This window comes from Chrysoperla carnea, chromosome 1 (genome assembly GCF_905475395.1).
Source record: "Chrysoperla carnea chromosome 1, inChrCarn1.1, whole genome shotgun sequence".
Lineage (NCBI taxonomy): Eukaryota > Metazoa > Arthropoda > Insecta > Neuroptera > Chrysopidae > Chrysoperla > Chrysoperla carnea.
Window position 1 is genome coordinate 103,271,614 of NC_058337.1, and position 22,458 is coordinate 103,294,071.

Sequence of the window (22,458 nt, forward strand, 5' to 3'; positions counted from 1 at the left end):
CATGTACTTTTTATTTGATTGATTCATTACATATTTTGTTATTAAAAATAACATTTATTTATGTATTTCTATAACTTATAAATATTATAAATATATTGCATTATATTACTTATATTATATTTAATATATAATATATAATATATATTATAATTATAATTCTTATTTATATATTTCATTTAAAACTATTATTATTACTATTATTTATTGTTAAAATGTTCAGAAAGAATATATTTTATTTATTTAGAGTTGAATGTTGTTAATTCTAGTTATTATAATATACTAGCTGTTACCCGCCCGATTTGCTGGGCAACATCCCCACTTGCACCCCTCCCTCCACATTTCCTTGCGTTGGATAACAGTTTTGTAATGTACACGTCATACTCTTTTATTTGATACCCCACTTAGGTATATTTGGAATTATTAGATATTTCCTTCCCACTTTCTCGCTACACCTTTCAACCCTCCGAACGTTAAAAAAATTTCTAAATGTAATTTAAAACATTCTGACCAAGTTTTGAACTATTAAAAGCCATAATTTAAAAATATGAATTTTTTATTCATGAACACCCCCGCAACCCCCCTTGTGGGTGGAATTTCGTAAAATCCGTTCTTAGCTGACCTCTACTTGGCAAAAGGAAAATTCCTGCCAAATTTCAAGTCTCTAGGTCTTATAGTTCCAGAGATATCGTGATGAGTGACTATCTATCTATATAGATCTATAGAAAGTCTCCTATATATTTATAGATATGTACGTACCTTGAATGATTTCTATGTTTCCCGGGAGATATTGATATTACGCCAGTCAAATTCTACATTAAAATCGCAAAACGCGATGTAAATCTCCTTTTTTGATATGTTGTTTGAACTCCTTAGGGGAGTGTGAAACTACATTTAGCAAGCAAAAAGACTTTTATCCGTTTTTTACGAACTACACAGGTAACAGGACTTTTTTTGCTCGCAAAACGTAGTTTCACGTTCCCCTAAGGGCTCTAAATAGTATACCAAAAAAGCAACACTTTTAGTTTTCGAAAATTTTGAAAATTTTTCGTAGTATTTTTTAGAAAACCCCTTTTTTCTTTTTTTAATAAGAATTTTCATCTCTCTATCTTTTATATTTTTGTAGAAAATGGACAGCAAAGTTTTACTCTAATTTGCCCCCTCACAAGAATGATTAAGAAAAATTATTTCAAACAAATCTGTTTATTTATTTATAAGGAACATTTTTTACATTTAAACATTTGTTCTATCTTTAACGGTTTAACCATAAACAAAACTCAAAATTTTAACATTTCTGAAAACCATGTAAATTTTCCAAGCATCATATCTGAAAAACTATATGACATACGTACGGAGCTGTGGGGTAGCTTAAATTGTTTCAAATTTAATAAACTCTCAAAAGTAGAAACTAACGTCAAAAGCTCATAGTTTTTAAATTAACCTGCAAAACTGAAAAAAGTCCGAAAATTTTGCAGTTTTTCACAGATTACACAGGAAGCACAACTTTTGTTTACTTGTGAAATGTAGTTTCACACTCCTGATCCAAATAACATATCATAAAATCAGGTTTAAGATTTTACTGGCATAATATTAGTTTTAAAGCATTTCTATTAATTAAAATTTTTTTAAAATTAAATATGATCATGTAATGTTAGTTAATTTTAATAATTTAAGAGCATTTTATTTTAAATCACAAATAACTTAACAAAAATTGTAGGCTTATTTTGAGTTTTTACTATAATCCAACACGTGTTCAGTTTTTCATCTATTTTTTGGTCGATAGACTTTAAATCTTTGAATTTTCTATCCTTTTTAATCCTTCATATAGAAACAAATTACAATAACCACAAACACAAGTAAGATAAGTTAACCACCGAGTGTTCAAGTTGTTTTGGTCTCGGATGAAGCTAACAAAAATAATAAATAATGGAGTAAGGTGTTATACCTCGGGTTATTTGTAATAAGAATCATTCTTAGAGTCTTGAAATCCAAGCTGACTTGCCAGAAGCCAACAGAGGGAATGATTATTCCACGTGCATTCGCTTTTAAGTAGAATTAAAATAAATTATTTTAGTGTTTCAAAGTAAAAAGTATCTTTTGCTTTTCAATGATTTACAAGTTTACTATTGTTTTTTGAATCATATAGTACTTAAATTACAACTAACTTCTGGTTATTTTTTTAAGTCATATTTCAAATTTAAACGTAACGTTAAAAGTTTAGGAGCTAAAGTTTGAAAAGAGACAGTCATTGAGTTTAGTTCAAACAACTATTTCACTGATCAATAAAAAAACCAGCTAAAGCTGTTATTCGACATTAAGTGGAGAGGACGACTATAAGGAAAAATTTTAGGATTATCAATGTTTCAATGACATATATCCTACGATGATGTGAACTGTAAAGATTACATGTTCAAGAAAATGCCTTTAGATACAATCGGTGATGGAGATACTACGTACATTAGAGTGTGATCCATAATACTTTATGATCTTATACCAAGGATCACAAATTACTATAATATAAATATAAGATTTATCAATAACTGTTTAGTATTTAAATTTTCAAAAAAAAAAAAACATAGTATGTTGGAATAATAGTGTACCAAAAGGGTTACCAAGGTATGTTTGTTTTTTTTACACTCTGTAAATCCATTATAAGGTATAAGATCATACGTTAAGGTAGTACCAGCATGAAATCACTTTTCGACAGATTTGGCCGAATTTTTTTTCTCGGGTTTATAATAGCTTTATTTATGAATTCCTAAAATTTCATAATTTTTGACCGTTTAGATCGCGAGATATTTAAAGACAAAGTTCGCGATTTTGAGGGTCATGTCCCATTTAAAGCATGTAAAATGTCCGGTCTCTCTCCTATTTTTTATGATATTATTATATATTGGAGAAAAAGTAGAAAAAAATGTTTATACAATACAATTCTAAAAAAAAAATTTAGAAATTAATTTTCACTTTCGAGATATTAATTTTGACGTAAATTGACCGAAATTGGGACGTTGGCATAATTATTTCCCATTTTAAACGGTCAAAATTTCTGAAACTTTGGGAATTAATAGTAAGCATTATTAAATTCTTAAATTTAATTTTTCGTTAAATTCTGTCGAAAAAAAAATTGTACCATTGCTTTAACATAGAAACTGCAAATACCATGCTGGAACATCCTTAATCTCTCTTTGACTTTTGTAAAATTCAAAAATTATGTATTTAATAAATATAACACAAAACCAACCACTCTTTGTTATTCTCTTTGATATCAACAATATGTATAATGAATAATATAAATATATTCTTGTAGCCATGTATCGTGGTATACATATATCTGGTTTAAAATATAAAAAAATCAAAGTTTAAAATATATAAATATGTATATTTTTAGTTTTGTTGAATATAATACAATAATGTAAAATATAAAGCTTGTTTTTTTTTTTTTTGTTGTAAAAGTTGATATTCAATTGTTTGTTCAAATAACAATAAGAATGAACACCAGGTGGCTACATACTTTATGTTCAGTTTTTTAAGTTTTACCATACGGTATATTTTATACAGGGTGGTAGAGAAATAATATACAGATTTTCAATTTTGTATACAAATATTTCCACAAATATTTGATGCTTGTGCACCAGTGGTTATGTATTTATTTGCGCTTCCACCATTTTTATTAAAATACATTTTTTGATAGAGATAAAATACATTTTGATAAAGACCGTGAACTCAAAACGAGGTAAAATATCTGCGATTATTTGTATCTACTTTTAAGAGGATTGATAGACATTAGTTTGTTAACAACGAAAATTGTTATAATCTTTTCCCAAGCGTCGCGTTAAAAGGAATCAAATTTTTCAATTTTCCTGTTTTAAACAAATTTTTTTCAGCCGTGTTAAAAGAAAATCATTCATCAAAAAAACTTACATTTATTTATATAAAAGGTAAATATATAAAATTCATCTACTCTTCAAAGCAGGAAGCTTTAATTTTAGTTCTCTTCGTAAATCTATCAGTTTTTGTGCTGATTAAAAAATAAAAAGGCATTTTTTCCATTGCAGCTGCGTTAATTTTCTTGCAAATTACTCGAAATTTGTTTCATTTTCAAGTTTTCTTTATAGTGCTTTAAAAAGAGTACAAAGACTTTACCGGCGAAAAGTCATTCGCACCAAATCGCACTCTCAACAAATATCGCACCAAAAAAAGGGGTGTTATATATTTGATTGCTATGTATGTGTATCTGTCTGTTTGTCTGTCTTGGCATCATAGCGCCTAAACAGATGAACCGATTTTGAATTTTTTGTTTCTTTTGAAAGGTAATTTAAAGGAGTGTGTTCTTAGGTATGTTACAAGTGCGAGTTTATGGTTCTGTATCTGAAAAAACTAAAAAATATGCGATGATCTTCAAAATCAGTTTGGAAAAGTCTATAAGAAAAAGATAATTTAATGGTGAGTGCTCTTAGATATATTTCAAGTGCGAGTTTAGGGTTCCATACCCGAAAAATTTGACAGAGGTTTTTTAAATTTTGTAAATTTCACTTGTCTATCTTCAGGTCTTTTTGCCTTTAGTCTAAAATAATTCAACAGTTAATAATAATAATAATAGCCTTTCTTTTCCGAATTGTAGGCCACTTCTTAAAAGCTTATATAGTATCTCTCAATTCGGTGTACCTTTTGGCATAGGCCTCCTCCAACTGTCACCACTGTGTTCTGTCTCCTGCAACCCTTGTCCAATAAGGTCCAAAAGTGAGGCGTATTTCATCTTCCCATCTTCTTATTGGACGACCCTGCCTTCTTTTGCTGTCTCTTGAGTACCATAAAGTAGCCTGTTTTCTTCACTTTGTGTTATTACACCGTAGCATATGGCCGGTCCAACTCCATTTTCGGTGATCAATGCGGTAGAGAATATCGGTTATCGGTTACACAAATATACAATACAATTATCGGTTACACAAATATACAATAGAACGCAACTCAACAGTTATAAGATCATAAATTTGAGTGTATTAATTCTCTCACATCTTGTATTTTTATTTATATTTATATGTAGAAATAGACAGGACATTAGACAGGATATTAAATCACATACAAAATAGTGTGTGTATGTATTTATATGTTTATAAGCCATAAAAAATAAAGTCTTTTTACTTTTTACTTCTTACTTCTTCTTTTTTTTATATTTTAAATGGTATGTTAAGAATAACATTTAAAACCACACGATCGACCATCGTTTAACATTTCTTTCTACTTTTTTTTTGTTTTTTTATAAATACGGAAATACTCAAAACTAAAAACATTTTGTGTTCAATATTATTATTTGTCTATTTATTTATTTAACTAAATATATGTATATTGTATATTAGTTTAAACTTTGTTATACTAATTATATTATATTTATAAGTTCGGTAAACTCTTTACATATCGTATTATATTACAGATTATTCTAAAGCAGGCATGGGCAAACGTGGCTTAGAGAAGTCCCTCATACTTCTGTATCTAAAATACGAGCAAGACAGTGACAACCGAAAATACGAGTAAGACAGAGGGACAACATTTTTTTTCTACCTATCTCATTACTATAATTGAAACTGAGATAGGTAGAAGAGTCGTATACCCATCTTGCTTCCACCTCTATGACCAATGCGGACTTGGATAAAGAGACGCACAATAAAGTTTATGGTACACAATAAAGTTATAACAATAGTAACCTCGACTTAAAATAACTCGCCCATGCCTAATCTAAAGGGTGTTTTTTTTTAAGAGGTCCACATTTTCGAGTTGGCAACATTCTTTTGTTTGATAATTGATTTGACAAACACCAGTTGCTTTGTGTTTAGTTTTGTTTGTCATTTCATTATAAATAAATTCACGCCAGAGCAAAGTTTGTTAATTGTTGAAATGAAAATGGACTTGTAAATTGGTCTTCAAGATCGTATGATTGAACCCTATTAGATTATTTGACGGAAGGGGGCAGATATGAAAAGCACTTGTCTACGCCGATAAACGTGGCGGTTCCATATTTGAAATACGTGTCTATGAAGCTAGCGTGGCCAAGTCATAGGGCCGTCATAAAACTTACACCATATTTTTTGCTCATTATTTGCTATTTTTTTAGAATTGATCTTTTTGCCATAGTCGTTTCCGAAAAACAATGGTCCTGCTGACTTGAAACTGAAGTCAACGTAGCCAACGCTATATCTCCGGATCTCTTACACTTACCAAAACAGGCTTTGTGGCATATTTTTTTGCTAATTATTTGCTACGTTTTTGCCATAGCTGTTTCCGAAAAACAATGGTCCCGCTGACTTGAAACTATTTAATCCATTATGTTTACTTTAGTAATATACAGCAATAATTAATATAATAAGCATATAAGTAAAAATATACCCTAATAAACACAAAAATTTTTGCGGCGTCAAAATTTGAGAAGACTCAAAAATTTCAAAGATAGCAAAAGATTAAAAAGGCTCTGGAGGGACGCTAATTTTTCAAGTGCATTAAGAGCGCAAAAGTCTTAAATCCACTAGGCATATCAGCATAGTAATTTCACTTTACCCTGTGCTAACATGAGAATAAATACTATGAAAACAAATATTTATTATATAACATAGAAATTTTTCTTTTGTTGATCTGGCAGACATTTTTATGCTTTTGTAAAATAATACAAATAAATTAAAGAGAATTGAAAAAAATACACTCGAACCAGGACTCGAACCCGGACTTCTTGGATTCATGTCAAGCGCCCTACCAATTAGGCTATTCGAGTTCTAGACACGAATGCAATTTTTTCAACTCAATGAATTTTTTACTTTGTTTATCCACTTTATTTATTATTATTACTTATTATTGTTGTTCACATTTAATTATGCACACAATATTTACATCATGTCTGTTCGACTAATTTTGATATATAATATGTTACATTCAATCGTAAACTAATTATTGACAAATATCTTGTCTAGTAATCTTAATTAAAGAGAATTGAAAAAAATACACTCGAACCAGCACTCGAACGAAATGTGAACAACAATAATAAGTAATAATAATAAATAAAGTGGATAAACAAAGTAAAAAATTCATTGAGTTGAAAAAATTGCATTCGTGTCTAGAACTCGAATAGCCTAATTGGTAGGGCGCTTGACATGAATCCAAGAAGTCCGGGTTCGAGTGCTGGTTCGAGTGTATTTTTTTCAATTCTCTTTAATTAAGATTACTAGACAAGATATTTGTCAATAATTAGTTTACGATTGAATGTAACATATTATATATCAAAATTAGTCGAACAGACATGATGTAAATATTGTGTGCATAATTAAATGTGAACAACAATAATAAGTAATAATAATACAAATAAATTTTAAACTTATAACTTAGAAATAATATTTTTTGATAAAGTACGTATGTATACTCAATGTCACAAAAAATGCTCGTTTTAAAACATTCTAAGTGTTACTATTATAACATAACATATGATGAGTACGCTTAGAATGTTTTAACTGTGGCACTTTTTTTGACAGTGAGTGTACATGGTACATAGATGAAAAAAAATTTGCAAGGGCAATGCAATTATATAATATTATTGTTATTGAAATATTTCCAATACTTTTTGGAATCGGTACCAGCCATCAATTTAAGGAATATCAACCAATTATGGTGTAGAGGTTTTAGTATATGATGTATTCATGTCTAAATAAATTTGTCATGCTGTGCTTTGGATGGTACAGACTCCAAAAAAAATTGATTGGATATTGTACGTACATACACTATGAAAATAAACAAGTGAAAAGAAACAATTGACTAAGTTAATTGTTGAAATACCATGCATAGTCAGTGTTGATTTCTTTATCACATAACACATACAAAAATGTATAGACAGTGTTGATGCGCAATCGTTTGTTTTTTTGACGTCACGTATATAACAAAAGATATTTAGGTACTTTTAAATAGACACACACATAACTGATATTCCTATATTAATACATACTATAAAATTTGCACCTAATTAACGCCCTCGTGGGTAAACAGTGATGTTAAAAAAAAAATATTTCAAACAAAAGTTTTTTATTTTTTTATAAGGAACATTTTTTACATTTAAACTTTTGACAAGATGGGTCCTACGGACCCAAGACCTAATTGACCTATGATGCTCATTTACGAACTTGACCTCACTTTATACGTCCTGAGTACGCTGTAAAAATTTCAGCTCGATGTCTTTTTTCGTTTTTGAGTTATCGTGTCCACAGACGGACGGACGGACGGACGGACAACCGGAAATGGACTAATTAGGTGATTTTATGAACAGCTATGACAAAATTTTTTTCCTAGCATCATTATTTTTAAGCGTTACAAACTTGGGACTAAACTTAATATACTATGTATATTTCATATATGCATGGTATAAAAACGCAACACATTTTGTTTCTTTAAAAATACACAGTATTTGCAGGTATGTAATTTGCTATCCTTGGCCTTTTTGGGCTGTTCTAGGGCTTATTTTAAGGGTAAAGAAGATGCGCTACTCTAATATACTCTAAGGCTCGTAGTGGTTTGAAAAAGTTCAATGTTTGACCTGACATACCTTGCATTTTATGTGCGTTTCGCCTCCAATTTGAGAATTTTGTAACCGGTTATTAAATATGGCTTAAACTTCAAATATTGCGAAATATCTCCGAAATTGGAAATACGAAAAAGATTATAGATTATAATTATAAATAACGTAAACTTTTTTAGAAAAAATGATACTTATGCCGGCTTTCCACTAAACGGAGAGTGAATTTTTTGTTGAAAAACAAAAACAAAACTGAAACTGGAATGGCCATTACATTGCTAGTCTTCAAAAAGTGTTTAGTTTAGTTTAAGTTTAGTGGAAAACCGGCTTTACAAATTGTGTCGATTTTTTACAGAAATTGAGTAAAATGATATTGGTTCAACCCGAATATACGAATGATATTTCTAAGGATTTTAAAGCGTTAAGGTGGAAAATCATAATCGAATTTAAGTTTTAGTGGATGAAATTACCTCTCAAGAAAAACCTCTCCATATTTATTGATCTACATACACGTTTTTTTACATGTATACAGAGTGTACCAATTTAATATATTATGGCTAATAGCTCCTTTTGTAATTAACCAACCAAAAAATAACTTGGACATCATATTCTGACTCTCTCTCTAAGTCGCATTTTTTCGGAAAGCTAAAAACATTCAAAAAATGTTTTATATAAAAATTGTTAGTTTTTTTATGAGGATCAACTTTCTAATTTAAAGTGTTTTTCTATCTCTTACCTTTTAGGATCTAAATTGACTCTTAAATCATCCCGGAGAACTAGATCTAATATGATGTCCGAGCATAATGTCTCTTATTAAACTCTACAACTTTTGTTTTATTTATTTTTTAACTACAAAGCGGGCTATTATCCATTATAGATTAAAATGGTCCACCCAGCGTCGGCTCTAGGCGCCAGGTAGCAAGGGGTGCCAAAATACCAAATGCGAAAAATGTTGATTATTGAAATACAAGTTAATTTTTGGAAAAAGAGGTACCGAAGACGCTTTCGATCTACCTTGATTTAGGGGTAGAGTCAGTGTTGGGTCCATGCAGTATATGTAAAAATAAATATCTATACGATGTAAAAATAGGTTTTATCTTTTTTTCAAAAGTATTCCCTTATTTTACCGTTATGATTATTTTCAACAGGTTCAATTTCATTAATTTTTCATATAAATAGGTTTATTGAACAAACTAATACAATTGTTACCCCACATGTTCTTTTGTATATAGCTATTGAAATGTAACTAAGCAACCGAATTGTATAAAACAAAAAGAAAGGAAAAAAGCACACAGTTATTAGCTGGTAGTGCAACTACAATAATAACACTTTATTTACTAAATAATTAGGGTAGTTATATTTTGGTTTTAAAAATGTTATCAAAACGAGACAATTTATTAATACGACCATGGCAACAACGACGTTTTGAGAATCATCGGCGTAAAGTAAATAATATTTTTATTTAATTTAATTTGAATGTAATAGAATTTAAAGTTTATAAGGTAACAGCATAATTTTTTTATTTAAATATTGTTGAAATGGAAAGTAAATATTTTTAGTTCATTATATTGCCAATTTTATGTAAAATACATTTTTCTACAAATTTCAATTTTCTTTACTGTAATTCCAAAAGGTCTAATGTTAAAATTTGAATTTTTCGTATTGTTTCTATTTGGAATAAATAGAAATAAATTAAAAGGGAAATCTTGGCATACGATCTTTCTGAATTACAGTAAATATTTGACCTTTTGTGAAATATCAAAAATAAAAAATAAATTTCCTAATCACAACAAAATGTATAGTTTGAATACTTTAATATTTCATGGTCGATTCGAACTCTATAATTTCAGACTTGAACCATTTACTTAACCCATGCATTTTGATATAATCAATCAGATATAATCAGCAACTCAATTTTGAAGCAGATATCTTCAACTGATTGAGATAAAATTTTGGTATGAATATGTAAATCAAATGTATTTTTATTGTAAGCATTACCTCATTTTCCCATCGCTTCCACCATATTTGATACATATATATTTTTATATATACATACATATATATGTTTTTAGTTTTAAATTAAAAATTCTATAAAAAATACTTTTTAAGAGACAAGCTTTTATTGTACTCAAAAGTAGAAAATAAATTTCACTATGAGTCACTCATACACGGTTATTTGTAAAAGCTTGAGGCACTCCGATTCATTTGTGATATTTTAGTGCCTCAAACTTTTATAAATAGTCGTGTATGAGTGACTCATAGAAAAAATTATTTTCTACTTTTGAGTACAAAGCTTGTCCCTTAAAAAGTATTTTTTATAAAACTTTTTATCTTTTGATATTTCTTGCACCTACCCCAAAATTACGTATTATTGCAATGTTCACAAGAAAATTCCTTATAAACATTGGTTTAAGTGACAGATCATTACGAAAATCATCATTCGAATTATTCTATGCTACACATCTTTAACTACAAATCTTTAACAAATAATAAAAAATAACATTTTTTTTCGCCTGTATATACTTATTCAATTACAACTCACTCTCCATTGTATTGTTATCAAAATTACGCATATTTCCAATCAAACCGAAACTAATTAGAATAATAGATTAAAAAACTAATTATAGAAAATACAAAAATAATATAATAATAAATAAAAATTATTTTATATATCCAAGTTCTTGCCTGTAGGGACAAAACATTAAAATAATTAATCATATCCCAAGAGTTGACCGTAAGCACGCTGATAATGTACCTACTCAAGTTTAATTTACTTTTTCTATATTGATTTTAGCGTCCTTATAAAAAACGAGGTCAATAAAAAGTAATAAATTCGGATAAGCGGCCTAATTCCTGAAAAATTAATTCACTTTTTGAGCAGAATCTTTTTGAAACTATTTTAAATTTCCAATACACTTCTACGTTTAATTTTTGTTTAAAAGTGCAGATTGGGAATTTTTCTATTAAAAAAATGTAATGCTGTAATTAATAAATGTGCAAAGATTTTTACGCCACCATAAAGTTTTTTTGTCCTTTCTCCTTCCTGTTTTAAAAACTACGAATTTCATGGCGAAGATTGTCATAAACAGAGTTATAGAACTTTTGCTGCTTGATAACGTAGAGGAAAACTAATTTAATAAAATAGGAGCGTAAACGCCACTGCCTGATATTTATTTATATTTTTGAAAATATTGTAATTCTTGTTTGGTCTAAATTATTAAAAAAGAAAATTTCTTGTATCATTAAATTTTTGTTGAATAAATTGTGCTTTAGTTCACGGAAGCTGAGGAGACTAGCAATTAGCAAATTTAAAAGTTAATTTACTTTAATCTTAAAATTTAAAATTAAAAAAAAAATAATGCTGTTACTTTTAGTCCACAAAGCAGCGCCTTTATTGTAAAATCATCAATATATACTTGAAATTTCGTAAGTGACTTTCTTTTGACGAGTCTACCAAACTTTCTTACTACGCCTTTTTTCGATAGTACGGCGTTTTCAAATGATAACATTAATAATTATTAAACAATTCAGCAAAAGTGAACTATGTATTTTGAAAACCAAAAATACCTAAGTACGTCATGTTCGAGGTGATAGACAATCGGCGCAGTATTTTCGTCGGGCCAAATATTTTATTGTTTATTATTAATTATTAATGTTATCAAGAAGTCATAATGTCCGACAAAATCCCTGCGGCTTTTTTCAGACCATTAGCTTAAATATGACGTTATCGTATGCTCATTTGAAAACGCAGCACTATCGAAAAACGTCATAGACAGAAAGTTTGGTAGACTCCCCAAAAAGAAGACACTCACGAAGTTTCAGAGTTTCAAGGGTGCTGTCCTGCGGAATATTTATAGGTTGAGTATCAGCTTTCATACCTAATTTTTTATACCTATAATTAAATATTAACCAGGTGCAATCAGCTTTACCAGCAATTGATTCTGGAACACCAGCATTTCGTGGACATGTTTGTTGTAAATTAAAACGAAAACAAACAGAAAAAGAACGTTGTATACAAATTGAATCAGATAATTTAAGATTATTACAAAAAATGCAATCAATTATGAAAAAGAATCGTTTAGATAATCATTGGCGTACACCGCAACCAACGTAATGTATTTGTTTACATAATTTTTTTTAATTCTCAATGTGCATGCAGCTTCTCTCTATTCCGAAAATATATTAAATTTGATTATTTAACTTCAAAACAATGTTGCAAGACGGCTGTAGATGAAACCCTACTGTTATACTTCTAACAAAAAAATTCCGTGAACTATAAAATAAAACATGCGATTTCCGTTCAATTATCAATATTATTTATTTTATTACTTTCAAAGAAGTATTTTTATACGAATTTTCCTGTAAAGGGTTTCAGTTGCTGTGCACTTGACTTTTCCAAGTTTGTAACGCTGGAAAATATTGATGCTACGAACTAAATTTCAGTAATTCATTTAAATGCGGTTTTCGACATTCAATTCGTTAGAGCGTAAAGAAATTTTGTGACCTAAATTGATTTAGAGGAAATTAAAAATATGCGACTTGGTTTTTATTAATGCATTTTAAGTTAATCGTAAATATGATAAATTCACAATTCGGTTAATAGTCATGAAAATGATTCCAAACTTATTACTCGGGGGTTTTTGGGGTTGCTGAACACGATTATCGTCAGAATTGATCTCCGAGGTACCTGGTGCCCATGGTAAACGGTATCCCCGTCGTCTCCTAGGGTTTTCGAGAAATTCGTTATATAATAGGTCCAAATTCGTTACTCCGGGGTTTTGTGTCGCTGAACAAAATTTCCTGATGCTCTAACGAATCGAATGTCAAAAATCGCTTTCAAATCCGACTAACTGTTCAAATTTTTCGAACTTTGACCGTTTTTAATGTTCCGTTTCTGCGACAAGTAGTTCTACTTTTAATTTATAAAGAACAAACGTAAAATCTATTATCATGGCCTATATTTACAGTTTTGTACAGCTTTGTTCTTTAAAAATGTTCTATAAAATAATAATTGCCAGTACTCTCAATTCAATAGATTTTCTCCACATGTTTCTGGTCTGAGATAACAATTCTAAAAACGGGGGGCTTAAAAAAGAGGAGCTTAACTTATCCCGTGTTGAAAAAGCGTAAATATTTTAATTAAATAATTAGATTAAAGCCACAAAAACATTAAATTTGGAAAATAGATATTAATTCGTGACATTTCTACTTCTTCCCTCCATTTTCTATATTCTAGTTTCAGTAAAAATCTACTAGGATCACAGACGTATAGAGCCCCAGAGATTACATTTTTTGTAAGCACACTAAAAGATTATAGATACTCTAAAAATTTGTACTTTGAAGACTATTAGAATGCAAAATATAAATCTTTTTCAAAAAATCTTTATTGATTTCCCAATAAATTATTATAAGAAATAATTTAAATTAATAATTTTATGTAATTATAGGTTTTTGAATCGTGTAAAAATGTATAAAGAACGACCAAATACAACAACAACGTATTATAACATACAACATCCAAATTATTATATCAATGTTGAAGAATTATCAATATCAGATGCGGATCGAACTAATAATAATAATAACAATAACAAAAATGATGTAAAATTAAAAAAATATAAATGCACAGCATGTAATCCATCAAATAATCCATCATATGTAATTGTAAGTAAAGTAGGTACTAAGTACATTAGGTCGTAAGTAAACTACGCAAATTGAAAAGATTATAAATTCAAGGAAACAATAAAAAAATAATATAAACATTTTTTATATAAAATCATTTTAAAATAAAACTGCCATGATACAATGTTTAAAATTAAAAAGAAATTATATTGGTATCTCATATCATTTTGCTTTTATGTCTAAAAAGAACGAGAGGTATCGTGGAACACCCGGTAAGAACTATCTTCCTATCGTATCGTCGTACTTAGAAAAAGTAGCGCTTACATTTTTAAGATATTTTTCTGAAAATTTGAGGTATTAATTTCAGAAGTCAAATACTTGTTTTATTCTTTAAAGATTTTATAGCTACTTTTACTTTTTACTGTATGAATTAATTGTAATATTAGTTTAAAACAAGTGAAAACAAACAATTGACTGAATTAATTGTTGAAATACCATGCATAGTCAGTGTTGATTTCTTTATAACATTACACATACAAACATGTGACACATACATAACTGATAATCAATTATAGTACATATTATAAAATTTCCGCCTAATTGGCGCCCTCACGGGTAAACAGTGATGTTTACGAAAAAATGTTTCAAACAAAAGTTGTTTAATTTTTAATAAGGAACATTTTTTACATTTAAACTTTTGTTCTATCTCTAACGGTTTACAAGATGGGTCCTACGGACCCAGGACCCAATTGACCTATGATGCTCATTTACGAACTCGACCTCAATTTTTACGTCCTGAGTACGCTGTAAAAATTTCAGCTCGATATATTTTTTCGTTTTTGACTTATCGTGTCCACAGACGGACGGACAACCGGAAATGGACTAATTAGGTGATTCTATAAACAGCTATGACAAAATTTTTTTCCTAGCATCATTATTTTTAAGCGTTACAAACTTGGGACTAAACTTAATATCTTATGTATATTTCATATATACATGGTATAAAAAATAGACTTTATTATCCCCGAACCAAAAAAAGGGGTGTTATAAACTAGACCACTGTTTGTCTGTGTGTCTGTCTATGGCATCATAGCGCCTAAATGGATGAACTTATTTGGATTTTTTGTTCCGTTTGAAAGGTTAATTAATGAGGAGTGTTCTGAGCTATGTTTCAAGTGCGAATTTATAGTTACGTACCAGGAACAATTAAAAAATAGGCGATGATCATCAAAATTGATTCAGTTTGGAGAAGGCTCTAAGGAAAAAGGTAATTTAATGGAGAGTGTTCTTAGATACGTTTCAACTTCCAGTCCAGGGTTCTGTACCCAAAAAAATTTTCGAGGGTTTTTTTAATTTTGTAAACTTCACTTGTGATTTAATAGTCAACCCAATATGCTCTTGTATTACCTACATTTGGTTTGATCATGATATTTATTAAACTATCTCTATTATCTTTAACTTCTGATAACTCACTTTTACAACTCAATTTTTTTAATGAAAAAACATAAAATTTTGATAGTAAATACAAATTGACAAATTATAAAATTTTTTTGCATAAGTATTCTCAAAACTCATAGCAAGCTGAATCGCTTGAAAAAGTTTTAGTTTCCTTGCTGAAAATGTTCGGTTTTTCATGTCGTTCTTTTTGTTACACTTTCTTGGGTTTTCAAATCAGAACGATAACGTGCGATAAGGAACACAGTTTCAATAAAAAATTTATGAGCCCAATTTGATCATCTCAAATAAAAACTGCTCAGTTTACTCATTACTGTAGATTACAATACATATGCATAGAACTTGATAAGTTGAATGACTTATAAATTAAATAAAAATTAATTGCATTTTATAAGTATATTACAATATTTTTTTACATCAAATCAATGATTTTTGATATTTAATTATAAAATTATTTATATTTATGTATTATAATATGTACATGTTAAGTGCAACGGAAAAGCACTTTATTTGTATTATAAACAATATATGAAGACATTTACTTATTTTTAGATATTTTATTCATCATATAAAACGAATATATTCATTGTTTTATTTTAATTATTATTATTTAATATATAAAATGACATTAACATTATATTACTATATATTTATATCGTATATGGTATCGAAAACATGTTGAAAAATTAACGATTTATAACTTTCTTATAACAAATTTTATAATAATTTTTTCTTTCTGAATTTATTACAAAATATAAACCGATCAAATATATTTTGCTTCAATTCTTCTTTAAGTCTATATATTCAAAGCTATATAATATGCGTTTATTTGCGCTCCCACCATATTTTGAAATTTACCTCGCACAAATTAGATCTGCATAATCTGCATTTCGATCAAACTTTTTCTAATTTTGGCAAATGATAATTTCAGCCATTCTAAAGTAAAATTCTCATGGTCACAAGTCATGAAAATGGCAGGATTTAATGTTATAGCTAAATTAAAGTTGGAAAATGTACTTATTTGTATAATATATGCTTATGAGTGTATAGGCAAATACATATACAGATAGGTATAACTACATGCATACGTATGTTTTTTAATGTAAGGAAGTCTTGTTTTTTTGAAGAATATGTTACAAAATTCAAAGAAGAAGCAGCGTTAAATGTTCAGTGGATCAATAATATGAATTGTTAAGATCAATATTTTCATCTACACATTAAATTACAATAATTTTTTTATACAAATGAGTACATTTTCCAACTTTAATTTAGTGAAAACTTGAAATTCTGTCATTTTCATGACTTGTGACCTGGGAACTTTTATTCAGAATGACTTAAACTATCATTTCTCAAAATTTGAACAAATTTGACCGAAATGCAGATTCTATTTAATTTGTGTGAGATCTTTTATGAAAAATTCTCTCTATAGTAACAGTTAAATAATAAGCCATAGAAGGAAAATTCGAATCAGTTAAAATTCACATTTCTATAAAAAAATTATTTTAGCTGGGTGTGCATTTTTAGTAGATTATATATTAGATTAAGCTAGCTAAATCCAAAAATAATATTTATTTCTTTCTATCACGGCATATTTTCTTGCAAAACTCAAATTCTATTAATTGAAGAGGTTAGTAGCATTAGATTAAGGAGCAAAAGAGATTAGTAGGTGTTAATAGAGACTTCGAGATCTGTGAAATTTACCTTTTTTGTATTGGAAACAAGTTTAACTATTTGCCATTGAAACATTTTCTTATTCTTTCTTCTTCCTCTTCTTCTCCTTTGAGCATGTTTTTAATTTGATGCGATATGATCAACTGACAATTTTCAAGACTTCAAAGTTCAGCATCCCCCTGTTGTCCTCCTGAATTCTAAAAATCTTGTGCTGTCTTTAGTTGAAGACCTGTAAATTATTATTCTTCAGTTTAAAGTTTTATATCTGAAAACTTTGTTTAACCATACGAACTTCTACTTTATGTACTTCTTTCTACCTTGTTGTTTACTAAAGAGTTAAAATAATGTTTTCTTAAATTAAGTGAAGATACCTCTATTTCTAAACGAAATGTGGATTTACAATTTCATCTTCCTAAGTAATGTGGTTATTAAAATTTGAAGAGACATCGAACATTCAAAATCGTTGGTATATATAAATACATAGTTATATGGGTTGTTCTACAAACTAAAAAAAAAAAAATGATTCTGATTTCGACTCGACATTTTTTCTTGCAGCAAAATTAAGTCTATTATCAAGAATACAACGTCTTTTAGCCTGTGTTAAGTGGAACAGTCAAAATAGTTTAAAGTTTTAGATTTATGGCCATATAAAAAAAATCAAGCGGCACAAAACTGAAAGTGTCTATCTGCATGGAGTTTAGAATTCAATCCAGGAATTAATAAAGTATTCTGTAAATTAATAAAGTATTCTGGATATTAATAAATAATATCCAGATTATAAACTATCTGTGTTCCAAATTACACCCCCTATTGTGTGTCCGCTCACCCGACACACAAATAATATTTTAATATAAACTTCCCTTGATATAAATTGGGAAAACAAAATAATAATATGTCTCCCAGCCAAGAAAAAATAATAAACTTCAATATTTTGGTTTAATTTATGGTCTCAAATTACAATTTTGACTATTTTATTCGGGGAACTGCAGGATATTCAGAATTTAGCACTTTGAATTGTAATTACGTCAAATTATTTTTAGTGACTAACTAGAAATAGGTGAAAAACAGTATGTTATAAAAAAAAAATTAGTTTGTAACATATTTTTCATAATATTTTAACTGAGACGCCGAAAATTCGTTAGTTTCTAGAACTTCCCATATATGTAATTAGCTATTTGCTCCTACGGAAATAATTTATAAACAACGACTATACAGGATGGAAATCACTACTGAAAACATCCTAATACATATTAGTTAGGAATATAATCAATTTACATTTCAACGGTCCTATTATTTTTCTTTGAAAATTACACGTTTGAAGATTTTAAATACCGTAATTCGGAGTTTATTTCATTATCGCATTGAATAAGCTACTCGAAAAAGCTCAGAGTATTAGCTCTTCTATACAAAATCGCACTAATTTTTTTATTAAAAAAAGTAACGAGTTTGCAATCGTTTTCACCACTATTAACCAAATTGTAAATTTAGTATATTTATGTTCAATTTAAAATGCAATTATAAAATGCATAATATTTATGCAAATTGCATATTTTTAATTTCTTATAAATCAATTTAGGTAACAAAGTTTTCTGAAGCTCTAAAAAAGCGAATACAGAAAACCGTATTCAAATTCTTCTTACTGTTCAAATTTTTCGAACTTTGGCCGTTTTTAGTGTTTCGTTTCCCCGACTCTGAATTAATTCTAACATATCGAATAAATGTAATAACTTTAAAGTAATTTGTTATCCGATTGATTTGAAATTAAATAAGTTCGATTGTAAATAATTAATCGATTAAATAGAATACTAATAAAACTTTTGATTAATTTTGTTTTAGTTGTATGATGAACGTTTATTACCGTGGGAAGAAGAACAACGTAGTAAATTAAAACGTTCACCAACATCAGCTACAGCATCAGCAACCACAGCTTCAACATCATCAACAACCAATAAATTAGATAATGACCAACAAGAAGATAAGATAAAAAGAAATATTAACAAATCAAAAGATGAAAAAGATGATAATAGTAGTAGTAAAAATATTAATTTAACAACTAAAACAACTCCAAGTTTAATATTAAAACGTGGTAATCTACATTTAGCAATCAATTTTCCATCAGATACAAATGTTATTTTAAAGAAAGATGGTCATATTGAAAAAGTTATTATGAAAGATTTATGTGAGTGTAAAAGTTTACAATTTAATCAAAAGCATAAAATTAACAAATAAATTAATAATTTTCTAATACTTATTTTATTAACTTATCTACGCCAAGCAGAATAATTTATATCGAGTATAGGTATTTTACAGGTACTCATACGGTATACAGAATATTCGATTTACATCTAGGCATATAAATATCACGAGTATGACAGAATACATGCGTTAAGCAATGTATCTAAATAAGAGGTATTATGTACATGTGTTGAAGCTTCGATATGCGTTGAGATAGTTGTAAGGCGCTTGGAGAGTGGGAGTTTCTTAATTGAATAGATGAACTACAACAGATAAGCCACGATACAAGTCACTTTTGCAATTTCATATAACACCTATAATACCTCTTACTTAGATGCATTGCTTAATGCATGTACTCTGGCATACTCGTGATATTTATACGCCTAGATGTAAATCGAACATTCTGTATATGCTATTCAAACTTAAAATCGAATAAAATATAGCGTATGTATGTGTAGATCATAGAGATATTATAAGAATAGGGTGTGCGAGATAACAGTGAGATTGTCCGCAGGTAAGAGAGAGAACCCTGCTGAGATACCGTATCATTTCCTCTATGGTGGCGTCAACATACGATACGTAAAGATACGGTAGTTCGGCAGCGTTCTTTCTCTTAATTGTGGACACTCTCACTTAATAAGGCTAGCGTAGGCATTCGGTAACCTTACCTGAGCATATCTTCATGCTCTCTCGAACAGCCTCGCTTCCATTTTGAATAGCCTATAGTAGTAAAGTAAAAGATGTTACAAAAATCGGCTAATAAAGAAAAATTAATGAAACTGCTCGCATTTTTCCTCATAGAATGTGTTTCTTAAGTGTCAAATATTATTAGTAATGCATGAGTAAGTGGCGCAAATGTTCTTTTTGTTAATAAACAATAAATTTTTAATTCAATGGAACGATCAATGTTAAAGTTTACTTAAAAAATTATTAATTAGGCAACTTGTATGACGTAAATGTTAAGTGTTTGTCAAATAATCGAAAACAATTATATATGTATACGTAATTCAAGTTGCCTATTTATTAATTTTGTAAGTCAACTTTAATATTAACCGTTCCATTGAATTAACAATTTATTGTTTATTAACAAATAGAAACATTTGCGCCACTAACTCATGCGTTACTAATAATATTTGACACATAAGAAGCACATTCAATGAGGTTTTAGCAAAATGCGAGCGATTTCTATCATTTTCCTTTATTTGTAACATCTTTAACTGTACTATAGGTATAATATGTTCCCGCTAAAGTATACAGGGTGGTCCAACTTATAACAATAGGCCTTTATTAAATAGTAAACAACGTTTAAATAGTTTCATAATAATAGTTCATATATAGTTTATATAAAATCTAGAAATTCTATAGAATGACATCAAAAAATCGGTTACCTAACGTTAAAATAACGAAAATGGAATTGAAAATTAACTGTATTACTTTAGGTATATCTTTAACTAATTGCTCATTGCGTGCGACAAACTTGTGTGTAGCTTGTGTAGGATTGTCTATTTATTACCGATTCGAGTAGTAAATGTTCGGTTCTATAGTTCCGCTCTTGTATGCAATTAACGACTTAACGCACTCGTTATAATGAAAATTAAATATGACTGTAGTATACAATTGTATATTAAAAAATTTATAGACTTTGTGTAAGGGGATGGGGCCAATTTATCGTTGTTATTATAATAAATCCGTTGAAATAATGTGTATGGGCACATTGTTCATAATTGCAACTACTATATAATAAATATGTTATGATACTTTAATTTAATATACCTAATTTTTCCATAGCCGTAAGTATGTCTATATATGGGGTTTCATGTGAAGTTTCCTTCATAAAAATAACAAAAATTGCATATACAAATTTTTTTCATTTTGCTTTTAGGGTTCTGTACCCAAACAGTAACCAATGACAGACCCTATTACTGTGACTCCGCTGTCTGTCTTCGGTCTGTATCTCATAAACCGCCATAGTTAGATCGCTGAAATTTTGTCGGAGTATATATAAAAAAGCAGTTAAATGCGAGTTTAAGGTTCCGTAGTTATTGTGTTATACCTTGTACAATGGTACGAAACCTTTCATGCACGAGTTGGATTCGCATTTGGTCAAATTAATGAGATTGGTATCGTATGGGATGATACAAATTATTTGAAAACTTTATCGTCATATACGTCAAAAATAAAAAGCGTTTGAACATATTTTTATGTCAACTTTCTTTCTTTCTGTAAGTGACACATGATCAACAATTAATGTCATATGAACTTTTTCTTATTTTTGTGAAGGTCCTCTTCTTAAACATTTGTGCAATATTAAAGATAGACCCAGTATAGTATAATATTATAAGGTATACTTATAAGAAAGTAAGTTTTTATAACTCACATTTTAAAAAGAGTTTTCGCTCTCTGAAATTTTTGCTCTGATGCGTATCGTAATACAAACACAAAAGGTTTTTCATGAGTAAAAACTGTCTTAAGATATTTTAATGAGCATGCAATTTTTTATGCAATCAATATCGTTTTTCCTAAGTATTTTACAGATAGTAAATAAAACTGTCTTGAATATTCAGAAGGCATTCAAGGAGATTAATTAAGTTAATTTAAGTTAAAACTTGAAAAGTAAATTCATGTTGTTTAATTGTGATTTGTAATATATATGTGTGTCTAGATTTATTTAAATAAACCGATTATGAATAGATGAGAATTATAAATATTTTCATTTTATTATCCCAAATCAACTCAATGTACCTCGCATAAAACTTTTCTACACAATATGGACTATAAAGAAAGAAGCATAAAGAAAAGTGTCTTTAATTTTCCCAGCTTATACTGAATTTGAAAAATAAATATATTAATTTTGGAAGAAGAAAGTAGAAATCCAGCGAAGCGAACAGGTAACGATTAGTAAATAAATAAAACACATAAAATATAAATATAAAGGT

The 22,458-nt window shown here is 28.7% G+C and overlaps 1 protein-coding gene across 1 annotated transcript; it reads left to right on the top strand.

The window, feature by feature from the left end:
• Positions 1–9,912: 9,912 nt before the first annotated feature.
• On the top strand, positions 9,913–12,653 carry LOC123293011 (uncharacterized protein CFAP97D2). The gene is made up of 2 exons (XM_044873730.1): positions 9,913–9,984; positions 12,453–12,653. The coding sequence occupies exons 1-2, from the start codon at positions 9,913–9,915 to the stop codon at positions 12,651–12,653; spliced, it is 273 nt and encodes a 90-aa protein (XP_044729665.1).
• The last annotated feature ends 9,805 nt before the right edge of the window (positions 12,654–22,458 follow it).